Raw genomic sequence first — 17,018 nt, forward strand, 5'->3', positions numbered from 1 at the left:
TCTCTACAAAAAATACAGAAATTAGCCGAGTGTGGTGGTACGTGCCTGTAGTCCCAGCTACTTGGGGGCACTAAGGCAGGAGGCTCGCTTGAGCCCCAGGAGGTTGAGGCTGCAGTGAGCCGTGGTCTCACCATTGCACTCCAGCAGCCTGGGTGGTAGAGCAAGACCAAGAAGAGCAACACCCTGTCGGCTGGGCACGATGGCTCACGCCTGTAATCCCAGAACTTTGGGAGGCTGAGGCGGGCGGATCATGAGGTCAGGAGATCGGGACCATCCTGGCTAACATGGTGAAACCCCGTCTCTACTAAAAAAATACAAAAAATTAGCCAGGCGTGGTGGCAGGCACCTGTAATCCCAGCTACTCGGGAGGCTGAAGCAGGAGAATGGCATGAACCTGGGAGGGAGAGCTTGCAGTGAGCCGAGATCATGCCACTGCACTCCAGCCTCGGCAACAGAGCGAGACTCTGTCTCAAAAAAAAAAAAAAAAAAGAAGAAGAGCAACACCCTGTCTCTTAAAAAAAGAAGGAAAAAAAAAAAATATTCGGAAAAAAAATGGATAAATGGATGTTTGTCTGTCTGTCCCGAACATCTACAGGCTTTTTTCCCCGTCGTTAGTCCATAAAGTATAGCAACTATTTATACAGCCTTTACGTTGTATTGGGTAGTATATGAGTCATCTATAGATGATTTAAAGTATGTGGGAGCATAGACTGTATGCAAACACTGTGCCATTTTATATCAGGGGCTTGAGCATCCGTGGATTTTGGTATACTCAGGAGTCCTGGAACCAATACCCCATGAATACTGAGGGATGACTATATATGAACAAAATCATAAGACAGTTGTATAACTTCTACTATACTTTTCCAGTACAAATAATCTTCTAATGTGTTATAATTTATTAGGAGTATCAAGAAAAATGTTTTGGGTTGGGCATGTTGGCTCATGCCTATAATCCTAGCACTTTGGGAGGCCAAGGCAGGAGGATCACGTGAGCTCAGGAGTTCGAGACCAGCCTAGTCAACATAGTGAGACCTCATCTCTTAAAAAAAAAGTTTTGAATTTTAATTTTAGTTTTTTTCCTTTATCAGGAATCAAGGATTTTCTTTTGCTTTGTGGCCGGATTTTGTTACTGCTTGCTCTTCTTACTCTAATTATTTCTGTGACTGCCTCATGGCTTAACTCATTTAAATCTTCCCAAGTTTATCTGAAGGGTAAGTTCATTATTTATTCTACCCTTTTATACCATTCTACTCAAATTTATTTATTCTAGAACTTTGCACAGTAAGAGCCATTTTACTATTAATTTGTGATGTGTAGTTTCAGGGAGAGTAATCAGTACAACTTTAGTCATGATTTTTTGTGTTGGTTTTTAAACATTAGTGATGATTGTTTTGCATGGACTATATCCCAACATTTTTGTGAGAAATTGTACATTTTTCTTATATATGTGTTTTAAAGCTATATCATTTCTAAGTTGTTATATGGTAAATTCCCTAATTTTAAATTGTGTGTTTGTGCTGCTTAACTGCCATTTGATACCTACAGTTTATGAGCTGTTCTACAGAGTCAATGTATCTACCATTAAACTTTTTTTTTTTTTTTTTTTTTTTTTTGAGATGTAGTCTCACTCTGTCACCAGCTGGAGTGCAGTGGCGTGATCTTGGCTCACTGCAGCTTCCACCTCCTGGGTTCAAGTGATTCTCCTGCCTCAGCCTCCTGAGTAGTTGGGACTACAGGCATGCACCACCATGCCAGCTAATTTTTGTATTTTTTGTAGAGACAGGGTTTCACCATGTTTACCAGGATGGTCTTGATCTCTTGACCTCGTGATCTGCCCACCTCGGCCTCCCGATGTGTTGGGATCACAGGCGTGAGACACCACACCCGGCCAATCTACCATTAATCTTGAAAGGCTTTTCATCCTAATGTTTTATTCCATTCTAGCAGTTTTTACTTAGGCACCTTTGTCTTTTATATGTAAATGTTTTTAATTTTAGGAAATCATGCTTGTTTTTAGTTTTTTAATTTGAGACAGAGTCCCGCTCTGTCACCCAGGCTGGAATGCAGTGGCGTGCTTGGCTCACTGCAACCTCCTCCTCCCAGGCTCAAGTGATCCTCTCGCCTCAGCTTCCCGAGTAATTGGGACTACAGGTGTGTACCACTGTACCTGGCTAATTTTTGTACTTTTTGTAGTTTTTGTAGAGGTGGGATTTCGCCATGTTGCCCAGGCTGGTCTCTAGCTCCTGAGCTCAAGTCCTGCCTCAGTCGCCCAAAATGCTGGGATTACAGGCTTGACCCACTTCACCCAGCCTGTTTCATTTTTGATAAGCAAAAGTTTGTGAGTCCTAGAAGCCTTTTAAAATAATATTGTACTTAGCCTCAGAATAGGTGAATCTTAAAACCAAAAACTACATATTTTCTATGCTACTATGAAGAAGGTTGTCATTAGTGAATTTGGTACATTGTGTTTTGTTTCACTGTTTATTTAAATGTAAGTAAATAAAAGGAAAGTGACCAATATTTAATGTATAGCCCTTTCAAATTAACTGTGAACAAAACCATAATCCTAAAAGGTTATACTATTCAACCCAAACATAAATGACAATGTGATGTGTTAGGGTCTCCCCACCATAGACTTTAGATTTTTTTCTTTCTTTTGATACATTATTTGATTGGTATCAGATAAGATACTTGGGAAGTAAAAAGCACTTTTATGTTTTGATGTCTTAGAAGAAGAAGAAAAGAACGAGAAAAGACAAAAACTTGTGAGAAAAAAACAACAAGAAGCACAAGGAGAGAAGGTAAGGCAGAATTTTTAGAGACTTTATGCGTAGAGAAATACAAAAATCTCTGAGGCAATTAAAATTAAGGGCTGTTGCTTCTTTGTGCTAAGATTTAAAAAAAATATAATGAGGTCAAATTCACGTGATATAAATTGACCATTTTATTTTACTTATTTATTTTTGAAATGGAGTCTTGCTCTGTCACCTAGGCTGGAATGCAGTGGTGAAATCTCGGCTCACTGTAATCTCCGCCTCCCAGGTTCAAGTGATTCTCCTGCCTCTGCCTCCCAAGTAGCTGGGATTACAGGCACGCACCACCACACCCAGCTAATTTTTGTATTTTTAGTAGAGATATTGTTTCGCTATGTTGACCAGGCTGGTCTTAAACTCCTGACCTCAGGTGATCCACCTGCCTTGGCCTCCCAAAATGCTGGGATTACAGGCATGAGCCACCATGCCCAGCCAAAATTGACCATGCTGTTCAGTGACATTTAGTACATTCACAAGGTTGTACAACTACCACCTCTGTTCCATCTTCTGTAAAGAAAACCGTATACTCTTTAAACAGTCACTCCCCACTCTTCCCTCATCGCATCCTCTGGAAACCACCAATCTGCTTTCTGTTGTTATGGATTTACCTATTGTGGATGAATAATATTCCATTGAATAGATATACCACTTTTTTTTTTTTTTTTTTTTTGAGACTGGGCCTCTCTCTGTTGCCCAGGCTGGGGTGGAGTGGTACAACCATACCTCACTGTCGCCTCAAATTCCTGGGTTCATGGGATCTTCCTGCCTCAGCTTCCTGGGTAGCTGGAACTACAGGCACACACACACCACCATGCTCAGCTAATTTTTAAAAAATTTTGGGCCAGGCATGGTGGCGCACGCCTGTAATCCCAGCACTTTGAGAGGCTGAGACGGGTGGATCACGAGGTCAAGAGATCGAGACTATCCTGGCCAACAAGGTGAAACCCCGTCTCTACTAAAAATACAAAAATTAGCTGGGCGTGGTGGCAGGCACCTGTAGTCCCAGCTACTTGGGAGACTGAGGCAGGACAATCACTTGAACCCAGGAGCCAGAGATGGCAGTGAGTGGAGACTGCACCACTGCACTCCATCCTGGGTGACAGAGTGAGACTCCATCTCAAAACAAAAACAAAAACAAAGGATGTTGGCTTCCCTCTCCAGATTTAAGATCTGAAATTCTAAAGATGGCACTTGGTTTCCCATTTGTGACAAATCCTTGGAGTTGCCATACTGGCATTCAATTTGAATCAGGATAGGAAAAGTAGATCCTCCCATTCTCTCAGGAAATGGGATTGTTCCCAGCATGAAAACCACAACCTGGTTGATACTTTCATAATCAGGCAGGTCAAAAACAAATGCCTGTCCAGCTTGCTGTCCAGCTGTCGGCACGAGCCTCCCCGCAACCAAGCAGCCAAACAGGGTGGCAGTGGCTCTGTTCAGCCAGCAGGGTTCTTACTTGGTTCTTATTTACAACTTTATAGACAGTGTACATTTTTAGGAACATTAATGGATAGTAACAACACCTAATTTGTTGTTTTCAACAGGCCAGCAAATACATAGAGAATGTTTTAAAACCTCACCAGGAAATGAAATTGAGAAAACTGGAGGAGCGCTTTTATCAAATGACGGGTGAAGCCTGGAAATTAAGCAGTGGTCACAAACTTGGGGTTGGAAAATATTCTCATTTTATATTTTGAATCCTCTTACTATGTTTCCTATTACATGATTGATTTTTAATTGAAAATGATGTTAGACTGCTTTTAGGAGTTTTTATTGATAATGATTGTATATCAGTTTTTGTTCAGCATACTTGTTTATTACATGGTTAAGGGGTTGGTCCTTTTTTTTTTTTTTGAGATGGAGCCTTGCTCTGTTCCCCTAGGCTGGAGTTCAGTGGCACAATCTCGGCTCACTGCAAGCTCCGCCTCCCAGGTTCATGCCATTCTCCTGCCTCAGCCTCCTGAGTAGCTGGGACTACAGGCGCCCGCCACCATGCCCAGCTAATTTTTTGTATTTTTAGTAGAGATTGGGGTCTCACCGTGTTAGCCAGGATGGTCTCAATCTCCTGACCTCATGATCCGCCCGCCTCAGCCTCCCAAAGTGCTGGGATTACAGGTGTGAGCCACTGAGCCCAGCTGGTCTTTGTTTTTAAAAGACAGTCTCTCTCTGTTGCCCTGGCTGGGGTGCAGTGGCACGATCATAGCTCACTGCAGCCTCAAACTCCAGGGCTCAAGGGATCCTCCTGCCTCAGCTTCTTAAGTAGCCGGGACTATAGGTGCACCCTACCATGGACTGCACCTGGCTGGTTAAGTGGTTTTTGGTGCCTAAAGAGCATATAACTTGGTTCCTTAAAAAGCTGTTGTGGTGGCTAACGCCTGTAATCCCAGCAATTTGGGAGGATGAGGCAGGCAGATTGCTTGAGACGAGGAGTTTGAGACCAGCCTGGGCAACATAGGAAGACCCTGTCTCTACAAAAAAAAATTAAAAATTAGCCAGACGTGGTAGTGTGTGGCTGTAGTCTCAGCTACTTGGGAGGTTGAGGCAGGAGGATCACTTGAGCCCAGGAGGTCAAGAGGCTGCAGTGAGCTGTGACTGTACCACTGCACTCTAGGCTGGGAGACAGAGCAAGACCCTTTCTCCAGAAAAAAAAAAAAAAAAAAAAAGACTGACTGTGACATAAGATAGTCTTTAAAACTGTCAAATAAATTGTTATTGTCTTATATGAGGACAAGAACATTCTGATCTTTCCTCAAGTCAAGATCTCCAAGGTATTAAGCTCAGGTTATATATGTTATTATATATTATATATTCTGATTTTTAAGTCAAATTAAACTTTGGTTATGTTTTCCTTCAGCATTGAATATGAATTTTGTCAGTTTCTATAGAGGTTTACAATTTTAAATTTTCTTTTTTTTTTTTTTTTTTTGAGGCTGAGTCTCACTCTGTCGCCCAAGCTGGAGTGCAGTGGCACCATCTCAGCTCAATGCAACCTCTGCCTCTCAGGTTCAAGCAATTCTTCTGCCTCAGCTAATTTTTGTTTTTGAGACAGAGTCTCTCTCCATCGCCCAGGCTGGAGTGCAGTGGTGCGATCTCAGCTTACTGCAACCTCCGCCTCCTAGGCTCAAGCGATTTTCCTGCATCAGTCTCCCACGTAGCTGGGATTACAGGTACCTGCCACCGCGCCCAGCTAATTTTTGCATGTTTTTTTAGTAGAGATGGGATTTCACCATGTTGGCCAGGCTGGTCTCTAACTCCTCACCTCCAGTGATCTGCCCACCTCGGCGTTCCGAAATGCTGGGATTACAGGCGTGAGCCACCATACCCGGCCAATTTTTGCATTTTTTTAGTAGAGATTGGGTTTCACTGTGTTAGCCAGGCTGGTCTTGAACTCCTGACTTCAGGTGATCTGCCCTCCTCAGTCTCCCAAAGTGCTGGGATTACAGGTGTGAGCCACAGCACCCGGCTCAAGCCTCGTGTTTTCTTGTCCACGGAGATAATGCTTTAATTTTTTGGGTCTCATAATGGCTTGCTAATATTTTTCTACTGATATGCCATCAGGGTAAAAAAAAGGAAAAAGGAAAAACAATTGTGAATAGAATAAAGTTGATTGAAAACATCTCTTTAGAAATTATCTGTTGTGTTTGACCAGGGTGATGAAGGTACAAGTCAGACATCTTTTGAAACATCAAACAGAGAAGCAGCAAAGAGCCAGAACGTGCCTAAACCTTTAACTGAATTTCCATCTCCTGCTGAACAGCCCACATGCAAGGAGGTAAAGTACTTCATGCCTCTCATTGAATTGTGTCTGTGTGCAGTTAGGAGTATTGAACTCTGGGTGAGGTGGTATACTGGGTGAAGATCAGGACTGGCCTTTCATCCAGATGGTGTCTTCCCACTGCCTTACAAAGCAATCACCCCAGAATAGGCCGGGCATGGTGGCTGACACCTGTAATCCCAACACTTTGGGAGGCTGAGGCCGATGGAGGTTGAGGCCAGGAGTTTGAGACCAGCCTGGCCAACATGGTGAAACCCTATCTCTATTTAAAAAAAGAATAATTTTCCCTGTTCAATATTAATAATGTTCTGAATCCAACTTGGAAGCAATAAAGAGAAATGATAATAGGTTTAGAAAATACTCAGTTCTTAGCCAGGCATGGTGGCTCACGCCTGTAATCCCAGCACTTTGGGACACGAAGGCAGGCAGATCACCTGAGGTCAGGAGTTCAAGACCAGCCTGGCCAACATGGTGAAACCCCATCTCTACTAAAAATACAAAAAAATTAGCTGGGCGTGGTGGCAGGCACCTGTAATCCCAGCTACTGAGGAGGCTGAGACAGGAGAATCGCTTGAACCTGGGAGGTGGAGGTTGCAGTGAGCCAAGATTGCACTATTGCACTCCAGCCTGGACAACAGTAGTGAAACTCCATCTCAAAAAAAAAAACAAAAAACAAAAAGGGCTGGGCGTGGTGGCTCATGCCTGTAATCCCAGTAGTTTGGGAGGCCGAGGTGGGTGGATCACGAGGTCATGAGTTCAAGACCAGTCTGGCTAAGATGGTAAAACCCCATCTCTACTAAAAATACAAAAATTAGCCAGGTGCAGTGGCAGGCGCCTGTAATCCCAGCTACTCAGGAGGCTGAAGCAGGAGAATCTCTTGAACCCAGTGGGGTGGAGGTTGCAGTGAGCCTAGATTGCACCACTGCACTCCAGCCTGCACGACAGAGTGAGACTCCGTCTCAAAAAAAAAAAAAAAAAAGAATTGATATTTTTTCTTTGTTTTTTTGAGACAGAGTCTGATTCTGTCGCCCAGACTGGAGTACAGTGGTGAAATCTCAGCTCACTGCAGGCTCTGCCTCCTGGGTTCACACCATTCTCACCATTCTCCTGCCTCAGCCTCCCGAGTAGCTGGGACTACAGGCGCCCACCACCACACCCGGCTAATTTTTTGTATTTTTAGTAGAGACGGGGTTTCACCATGTTAGCCAGGATGGTCTCAATCTCCTGACCACGTGATCCGCCCGCCTCGGCCTCCCAAAGTGCTGGGATTACAGGCGTGAGCCACCGTGCCCGGCCACAAATGTCTTAATGAAAGAAAATGGTCTAAATATCTGGATTATTTTATTTTTATTTTTTTGAGACAGAGCCTCACTCTGTCACCCAGGCTGGAGTGCAGTGGCACAGTCATGGCTCACTGCAATCTCTGCCTCCTGGGTTCAGGAGATTCTCATGCCTCAACCTCCTGAGTAGCAGGATTACAGGTGTGCGCCACCACACCTAGCTCATTTTTGTATTTTTAGTAGAGATGGGGTATCACCATGTTGGCCAGTCTGGTCTCAAACTCCTGACCTCAGGTGATCTGCCTGCCTCAGCCCCCGAAAGTTCTGGGATTACAGGCGTGAGCCACCGCACCCAGCCCAATATCTGGATTCTTAATAGATTAATGGAAATAGGGAAACATGAGTAAAGGACAAAAGCAACCAAAGTAAATGGTTTCTGGCAGTCACCTGGGAGTGTGAGTGACAAAAAGTTCATATTCATGTTAAAATGTGTATATGGGCCAGGCGCGGTGGCTCACGCCTGTAATCCCAGCACTTTGGGAGGCTGAGGGAGGCGGATCACAAGGTCAGGAGGTCGAGACCATCCTGGCTAACACGGGGAAACCCCATCTCTACTAAAAAATACAAAAAATTAGCCGGGCATGGTGGCAGGCGCCTGTAGTCCTAGCTACTTGGGAGGCTGAGACAGGAGAATGGCGTGAACCCAGGAGGCAGAGCTTGCAGTGAGCTGAGATCGCGCCACTGCACTCCAGCCTGGGCGACAGAGTGAGACTCCGTCTCAGAAAAATAAATAAATAAAATAAAATGTGTATATGTTTGAAGCAAAATAATTTTGGGGTCTTATTGAATTTTTTTTTTTTTTTTTTTTTTTTTTTTTTTAAGACGGAGGCTTGTTCTGTCACCCAGGCCAGAATGCAGTGGCACAGCCTCAGCTCACTGCAACTTCTGCTTCGTGGGTTCCAAGCGATTTGCCTGCCTTAGCCTCCTGAGTAGCTGGGATTATGGGCACCCGCCATCATGCCTGGATAATTTTTGTATTTTTGTAGAGATGGGGTTTCACCATGTTAGCCACGATGATCATGAACTCTTGACCTCAAGTGATCCACCCGCCTCGGCCTCCCAGTGTGTCGGGATTACAGGCATGAACCACTGCGCCCAGCTGATACATGTTAATATTTATCCTGTTTTTATATGTATGTATGTGTATATGCATACACAATCATATATATATATATATTTTTTTTTTAAAGTGACAGGGTCTTGCTTTGTTGCAATGGTTGGCCTTGAACTTCTGAGCTCAAGTGATCCTCCTGCCTCAGCCTCCTGAGTTGCTGGGATTATGGACATGAGCCACTGCATCTGGCTTGCTTTTTTACATAGTACATTTTTATATATTAGTAATATTTTGGAACATAATATATGCAAAATCCTTTAAGTATGTATAGATTGGGAGCTATTATCTCAAATCCTATTTTTATGATTAATTTTTAGCACACTTGCCCAAAAATGTTTATTAATTGAACTATTTTCATTATAAACTCTTTATAGATATATAAAGAAAAGATAATAAGTAAGCTTAGATGTGTGTCTAAACTCTGTATTGAGAGGAACTCTTCTCATTGACACTTTTGCTTGTTGAACATGTTTACATTCCTCTTACCAATACTTTTCTTTAGATTCCTGATTTACCTGAAGAACCTTCTCAAATAGCAGAAGAAGTAAGTCTATTTTTCTCTTCGAAAATTAAACTTATTTTCTATTTTCTTTGCTTAACATCCATTAAATATGTCTTATCTAAACTTGGGTTTAGAAAGAAATGATAGCATAAGTGTTCATGTGATTATACTGTAACTAGGTCTTTTTTAGAACATAGAGACAGGGTCTCACTATGTTGCCTAGGCTGGCCTTGAACTCCTGGGCTCAAGTGATCCACCCGCCTCAGTCTCCTGGGTAGCTGGGTCTTACTTGGAATGTAGTGTAGTATCAAATTCCTCAACATGAGTCCTATTTTGCAAGCCTGCTGTCTGCTGAGTTGTCTTTTTTTTTGTTTTGTTTTGAGATGAAGTCTTGCTCTTGTCACCCAGGTTAGAGTGCAATGGCATGATCTCAGCTCACTGCAGCCTCCGCCTCCTGAGTTCAAGTGATTCTCCTGCCTCAGCCTCCCAAGTAGCTGGGATTACAGGCATCTGCCACCACATCGGGCTAGGTTTTGTATTTTTAGTAGAGACGGGGTTTTACCATGTTGGCCAGGCTGGCCTGCAACTCCTGACCTCAAGTGATCTGCCTGTCTTGACCTCCCAAAGTGCTGGGATTACACCCACCCACTGCCTCAGGCATAGGACACATGTGGGCTTTTCCAGAACTTTAGGTCAGAAAATGCGTTGCTTACTAAAACAGAATCAAAATAGGCATATGTCCCAGCACTTTGGGAGGCCGAGAGGGGAGGATTACTTCAGCTTAGGAATTCAAGACCAGCCTGGGCAACATAGTGAGATGCTGTCACTACAAAAAGGAAAAAAAAAAAGGAAAAAAAACTAGGCAAATGACTTCAAATTGCAGTTCTCCTTTTCAAAGGAGAAAATGAAGAGGGCAACTACTTTGTAGATGTTTTAATTTAGGGGTGGTTTGCTGTTGGGGGCTGGGCTGGGACTGATCCCCAACTGTGTCAAGCTGCCTTCTTCCCAGTTGCTGGGTCATAGTCCGTGATGCCTTCCTGTCACTGGCCACCCTACTTATAGACACTTCCTAATGTATGGGGAGCACACACATGTCTTGAAAGCCATTAAGTCATTTGGGCAATAAATCCAGAAGGAGAACCTACTTCTTGGGGCTCGGCAACAGTTATACTCCTTGGAAACCTTTTTTTTTTTTTTTTTTTAAAAGAGACAGGCTTTTGCTCTGTCTCATAGGCTGGTGTGTCTTGGCATGATCATAGCTGACTGCATCTTCAACCTCTCAGGCTCAAGTGATCCTCCTACCTTAGCGTCCCAAGTAACTAGGACTGCAGGCATGTGCCACCAGCCCTGACTAATTTTTAAATTAAAAAAAAAATTTTTTTGGTAAAGATTGGGTCTCAATGTTTTGCTCAGGCTGATCTGACTCCTGGTCTCAAGTGATCCTCTCACCTTGGCCTCCCCAAGTGGTGGGATTATAGGTGTGAGTCACTGTGCCTGATGGGAAAGTTTTTTGTTTTTGTTTTTTTTTTTGAGACTGAGTCTCACCGCATTGCTCAAGCTGGAGTGCAATGGCACAATCTCGGCTCTCTGAAACCTCTGCTTCCGGGTTCAAGCCATTCTCCTGCCTCAGCCTCCTGAGTAGCTAAGACCACAGGTGTGCGCCACAACGCCTGGCTTATATTTGTATTTTTAGTAGAGATGGAGTTTCACCATGTTGGCCAGGCTGGTCACGAACTCCTGACCTCAAGTGATCCGCCCACCTCGGCCCCCCAAAGTGCTGGGATTACAGGCCTGAGCCACCGCACCTGGCCTGATTGGAAATATTTTCTAACATAGCTTTCTGAGAGGGAGGGGTGCTGCTCTAAAACCACCACTTATGCATAATATGATACCCACATAACTCCCAGCACAGTTAATGATCATGTTAGTCACAAAGGGTTTCTTGACCGGTGAAAAATAAACACTAATGTGTTATCTTCTCATTTTATAATGTCTTTTTTTTTTTAAACGGAGTCTTGCTCTGTCATCCAGGCCGGGGTGCAGTGGCGTGATCACAGCTTACTGCTGCTTCAGATTCCCTGGGCTCAGGCTATTCTCCCACTTCAACCTCCCAAGTAGCTGGGACTAGAGGCGTGCACCCACATCTAGCTAATTTTTCTATTTTTTGTGGCGGGGGGTGTCTCAAACTCCTGGCCTCAAGTGGTCTGCCTGTCTCAGCCTCCCAAAGTCCTGGGATTACAGGTGTGAGCCACCACCATGCCCTACCTATGTCTTTTAATAATTAGCAAAGCAGCATCTAAGTCGTTTTTAGCTGCTTAGCTGTTTTATGGAATGAAAGGAATTGCAAAGAGCAATGGATCGGAGTTGTTATGTGAATCTTTCTTCCTTAGGTAGTTACTGTTGCTCTCCGATGTCCCAGTGGGAATGTCCTGAGGAGAAGGTTTTTGAAGTCCTACAGCTCACAGGTAAGTGAAGGAATTCACATTTTGAGAAATATCTTTGTTGAATATGGCAGTAGTTTATTCACATGCCGTGGGGAAGGTATGATCATACTGTCATCTGCACCTCCCATCAGGTATGGATAAAGGACATTTCCAGGTACTCCACATTGCAGAAATTTGGCTAACTAGGCATGCCTGCCGGATGTCTCTGAATTGTGATCTCTGCATTCACATTTTACTCATTCTTTCCCTTTGGTGTATTTTTCCTTTGTTGTTTGCTTTCATTACATTTTCATAATTTGATGGGCAAGATGCTTTTAAATCCTTAGGAAGTAGCCACTATTAACTTTAGACTTTTTTTTTTCTTTTAAAAACAATACCGTGGGCTGGGTGCAGTGGCTCATGTCTGTAATCCCAACACTTTGGGAGGCCAAGGCGGGCAGAACACTTGAGGTCAGGAGTTCAAGGCCAGCCTGGCCAACATGGTTAAACCCCATCTCTACTAAAAATAAGAAAATTAGCTGGGCATGGTGGCGAATGCCTGTAATCCCACCTACTAGGGAGGCTGAGGTGGGAGAATCACTTGAACCTGGGAGGCAGAGGTTGCAGTGAGCCGAGATCGTGCCACTGCACTCCAGCCTGGGTGACAGAGCAAGATTCTGTCTCAAAAATAATAAATAATAAAAACAATACTGTGGTTGTTAGTGATAATTTGGAAAACATGGAAAAGTAGAGCGAGAAAAAAATTTGATGTGTAGTCTCATGCCAAAACCAGTTACTAACATTTTGGTATATTTTCATCTCTAAGTACATTTAAACATATGTGTGCATTAAAAATATATGTAAATAATTTTCTGTCCTGTTTGTTGTATTTAACCTTCAATGACAAGAATGCTATAAACCGTAATGGAAAATACTGGATTTGACTACATAAAAATTTCGACCAGGTGCGGTGGCTCATGCCTGTAATCCCAGCACTTTGGGAGGCTGAGGTGGGTGGATCATGAGGTCAGGAGATTGAGACCATCCTAACATGGTGAAAGCCTGTCTCTACTAAAAATACAAAAAAATTAGCCGGGCGTGGTGGTGGGCACCTGTAGTCCCAGCTACTCGGGAGGCTGAGGCAGGAGAATGGCGTGAACCCGGGAGGCAGAGCTTGTAATGAGCTGAGATCACGCCACTGCACTCCAGCCTGGGCGACAGAGTGAGACTCCGTCTCAAAAAAAAAAAAAAAAAATTAAAAATTCCGTAAAGAAACTGTTCATAAAGTTCAGAATTTTTTTTTTTTTTTTTTTTTTTTTTTTTTTTTTTTGAGACAGAATCTTGTGCTGTCACCCAGGCTGGAATGGAGTGGTGTGATCTCTGCTCACTGCAACTTCCATCTCCTGGTCTCAAGCAGTTCTTGTGCCTCAGCCTCCTGAGTAGCTGGGACCAGAGGCACGCACCACCGTTCCTGGCTAATTTTTTATTTTTAGTAGAGATGGGGTTTTGCCATGTTGGCCAGGCTGGTCTCAAACTCCTGGGCTCAAGTGATCCACCCACCTTGGCCTACCCAAGTGTTGGGATTACAGGCGTGACCCACCACGACCAGCCCATTTTACTATTTATGTATGATAGTTATTTTTTATAAGAAACAAATCAAGGAAGAGATAAACATCTCAGTAGACTGGCAGGGAAAGAAACACATGAATATCATGATTTCCCGAAGAAGACTCAGTGATAGATAAATATATGAAAAAAATGTTTGGCCTCACATAGAATCAATGAAGTACAAATAAAATGAAACAGTATTTTCTACTTAACTAGACTGTCAAAGATTAAAAAGAAATAGTACCCAGATTTGGCAAATGCGTTGGGAAAACAGGGATTCTTAAAACTTTAATAGTTTTTTGGCCGGGTACCATGGCTCACGCCTGTAATCCCAGCACTTTGGGAGGCTGAGGCAAGCGGATCACGAGGTCAAGAGATCAGGACCATCCTGGCCAACATGGTGAAACCTTGTCTCTACTAAAAATACAAAAATTAGCCGGACGTGGTGGTACGTGCCTGTAGTCCCAGCTACTCAGGAGGCTGAGGCAGGAGAATCGCTTGAACCCAGGAGGCAGAGGTTGCAGTGAGCCAAGATCGTGCCACTGCACTCCAGTCTGGGAGACAGCAAGACTCCATCACAAAAAACAAAACAAAACAAAACCTTTAATATTTTTTATTTTTTTAAAAATAGAACAGGTCTCACTATGCTGACCAGGCCAATCTTGAACTCCTGGGCTCAAATGATTCTCCTGCCTCATCCTTCCAAAGTGCTGGGATTACAGGTGTGAGCCACTGTGCCTCGCCATCATAACTTGTTAATGTGAATGTAAATAGGATCAGTGTTCCTGACAGATAATTTACTATTATTTTTATTTATTTTTGTGAGATTGGTTCTCACTCTGTCACCAAGGCTGAAGCACAGTGGTGCAATCACAGCTCACTGAAACCTCAACCTCCCCGGACTCAGGTGATCCTTGCACCTCAGCCTCCTGAGTATCTGGGATTACAGGCATGCACCACCAGGCCTGGCTAATTTTTGTATTTTTTGTAGAGACTGGGTTTCGCCATGTTACCCAGGCTGGTCTCAAATTTCTGTGCCATTATATGTTTCGGGAAAAAAAAATTATATATATATATGTGTGTGTGTATATATATAGTTTTGAGACCAAGTCTTGCTCTGTCACCCAGGCTGGAGTGCGGTGGTGGGATCTCGGCTCACTGCAACCTCCGCCTCCTGGGTTCAAATCATTCTCCCTCCTCAGCCTCCTGAGGGCCTGGGATTACAGGTGCCCACCACCACGCCTGGCTAATTTTTGGCTGGGCGCAGTGGCTCACGGCCATAATCCCAGCACTTCGGGAGGCCCAGGCAGGCAGATCACTTGAGGTCAGAAGTTCAAGACCAGCCTGGCCAACATGGTGGAACCCCTTCTCTACTAAAAATACAAAAATTAGCTGGGCATGGTAGTGGGCGCCTATATAATCCAAGCTACTCTAGAGGCTGAGGCAGGAGACTCGCTTAAACCCAGGTGGTGGAGGTTTCAGTGAGCCGAGATCATGCCATCGCACTCCAGCCTGGGTGACAGAGCGAGACTCCCATCTCAAAAAAAAAAAAAAGAATATTCCTATCTCTAAACTCATGGCAAGCTATTTTCCTTTAAGTTCTAGAAAGTTTCTTTGAAAGGTATGAAAATTCTGTCTCATTACTCCTAGGGATATGATTTTACATTGACAAAATTATAAAATGTTATGGTGGTCTAAAGGGACACGGTGTGTAAAGTATTTGATAATGACTAAGCCAAGCTTTTCATCTTCTAGGTCTTATTTGACTGGATGACGAGAATTGGGTACCACATATCTCTATACAGCCTTTCTACTTCCTTTCCCAGACGGCCTCTGGCAGTGGAGGGAGGCCAGTCGCTGGAGGACATAGGAATAACTGTGGACACTGTACTCATCCTGGAGGAGAAGGAGCAGACCAACTAGGAAAGAAGGGAGAGCTCCCTGTTTGCATGAAGTCAGTTATGCCATGACCTTCTGGCACAATAAAGGCTTCACTTTCAAATCACACCATACCTTGACTGAGCTTCATGGCAGTAAACTTTGAACATTGATATCCATGGGAATAGGATTAGAAAAGGATTGCTTTCTATATATAATAATCTGTGGACTGTGCCATTTTACAGTGTACCAAATGAGAATGAGGTTGAAATGTATGCAGTAAGGTACTCAGTAATTGGTATTTTTTCCCAGCTGACATGATTTCTCAGTGTTAGAAAACAAACCCATAGAACTTTCCTTTCTGCCTCTTCAATCCCTCTTACCACACAATATTTCATGATTCAAATTCTTCAAAGTCTTATATGCAGGATGTTTATTCTGCTGTATTTCTGTGAAATTAAAAACTTGGAGGAAGCTTCAAAGCTCTTGGAGGCTTTAAAGTTCTTTCTGTTGGGTATGCATTACAGTTTACTTAACTGATGTTTGCGATTTATATAATTTTGCCTTGTATTAAATGTTACAAAGTTCCAAATGAATCAGTATTTTAAAAAATAAAACTATGAAAGCATTAAAATATAGGTGAATTTTTAAAACTGTGTCTCATCATTTCCCTCTCTTGCTTATAAGCCTATAATGATAAAGTCATGCACTGTAACACCAAGTTCAGACTCCAAGTGTGGTTATAAAAGGCTTTTAACTTTGTTCTACTCACTCCTTTTTTTTCTCATGCTCTGTTTTAAAAGTCTGCTCAGGCCAGGTGTGGTGGCTCACGCCTGTAATCCCAGCACTTTGAGAGGCCGAGGCGGGCAGATCATGAGGTGAAGAGATTGAGACCAGGCAGGGCACAGTGGCTCACGCCCATTATCCCAGCACTTTGGGAGGCCAAGGCGGGTGGGCCATGAGGTCAGGAGTTCAACACCAGCCTGGCCAAGATGGTGAAATCCCATCTCTACTAAAAATACAAAAATTAGCCAGGTTGAGTAGCAGGCGCCTGTAATTCCCAACTACTTGGGAGACTGAGGCAGGAGAATCGCTTGAACTCGGCCAGCAGAGGTTTCAGTGAGCTTAGATCATGCCCCTGCACTCCAGACGGCGACAGTGAGACTGTGTCTCAAAAAAAAAAAAAAAGAGTTCAAGACCACCCTGACCAACATGGTGAAACCCCACCTCTACTAAAAATACAAAAATTGGCTGGGCGCAGTGGCTCATGCTTGTAATCCCAGCACTTTGGGAGGCCGAGGCGGGCAGATCACGAGGTCAGGAAATTGAGACCATCCTGGCTAACACAGTGAAACCCTGTCTCTACTAAATATACAAAAAATTAGCCGGGCATGGTGGCTGGCGCCTGTAGTCCCAGCTACTCATGAGGCTGAGGCAGGAGAATGGCGTGAACCCGGGAGGCGGAGCTTGCAGTGAGCCGAGATCGCGCCACTGCACTCCAGCCTGGGCGACAGAGCAAGACTCTGTCTCAGAAAAAAAAAGAAAATACAAAAATTAGCTTG

The 17,018-nt window shown here is 43.7% G+C and overlaps 1 protein-coding gene across 3 annotated transcripts in view; it reads left to right on the top strand.

The window, feature by feature from the left end:
• The window catches only part of UBXN8 (UBX domain protein 8), a 38,932-nt gene extending 22,823 nt beyond the window's left edge, over positions 1–16,109 (top strand). For 2 of the 3 annotated variants that reach the window (XM_019031876.4, XM_019031875.4), the window contains 7 exons: positions 1,092–1,214; positions 2,734–2,804; positions 4,361–4,483; positions 6,466–6,588; positions 9,548–9,589; positions 11,938–12,012; positions 15,334–16,109. In XM_019031876.4, the coding sequence (XP_018887421.2) occupies positions 1,092–1,214; positions 2,734–2,804; positions 4,361–4,483; positions 6,466–6,588; positions 9,548–9,589; positions 11,938–12,012; positions 15,334–15,501 (725 nt within the window). In that variant the 3' untranslated portion in view covers positions 15,502–16,109. The remainder of the gene's footprint in view (positions 1–1,091; positions 1,215–2,733; positions 2,805–4,360; positions 4,484–6,465; positions 6,589–9,547; positions 9,590–11,937; positions 12,013–15,333) is intronic. The other variant, XM_055348358.2, reaches the window with a different exon arrangement.
• The last annotated feature ends 909 nt before the right edge of the window (positions 16,110–17,018 follow it).

Source organism: Gorilla gorilla, chromosome 7, assembly GCF_029281585.2.
Source record: "Gorilla gorilla gorilla isolate KB3781 chromosome 7, NHGRI_mGorGor1-v2.1_pri, whole genome shotgun sequence".
Lineage (NCBI taxonomy): Eukaryota > Metazoa > Chordata > Mammalia > Primates > Hominidae > Gorilla > Gorilla gorilla.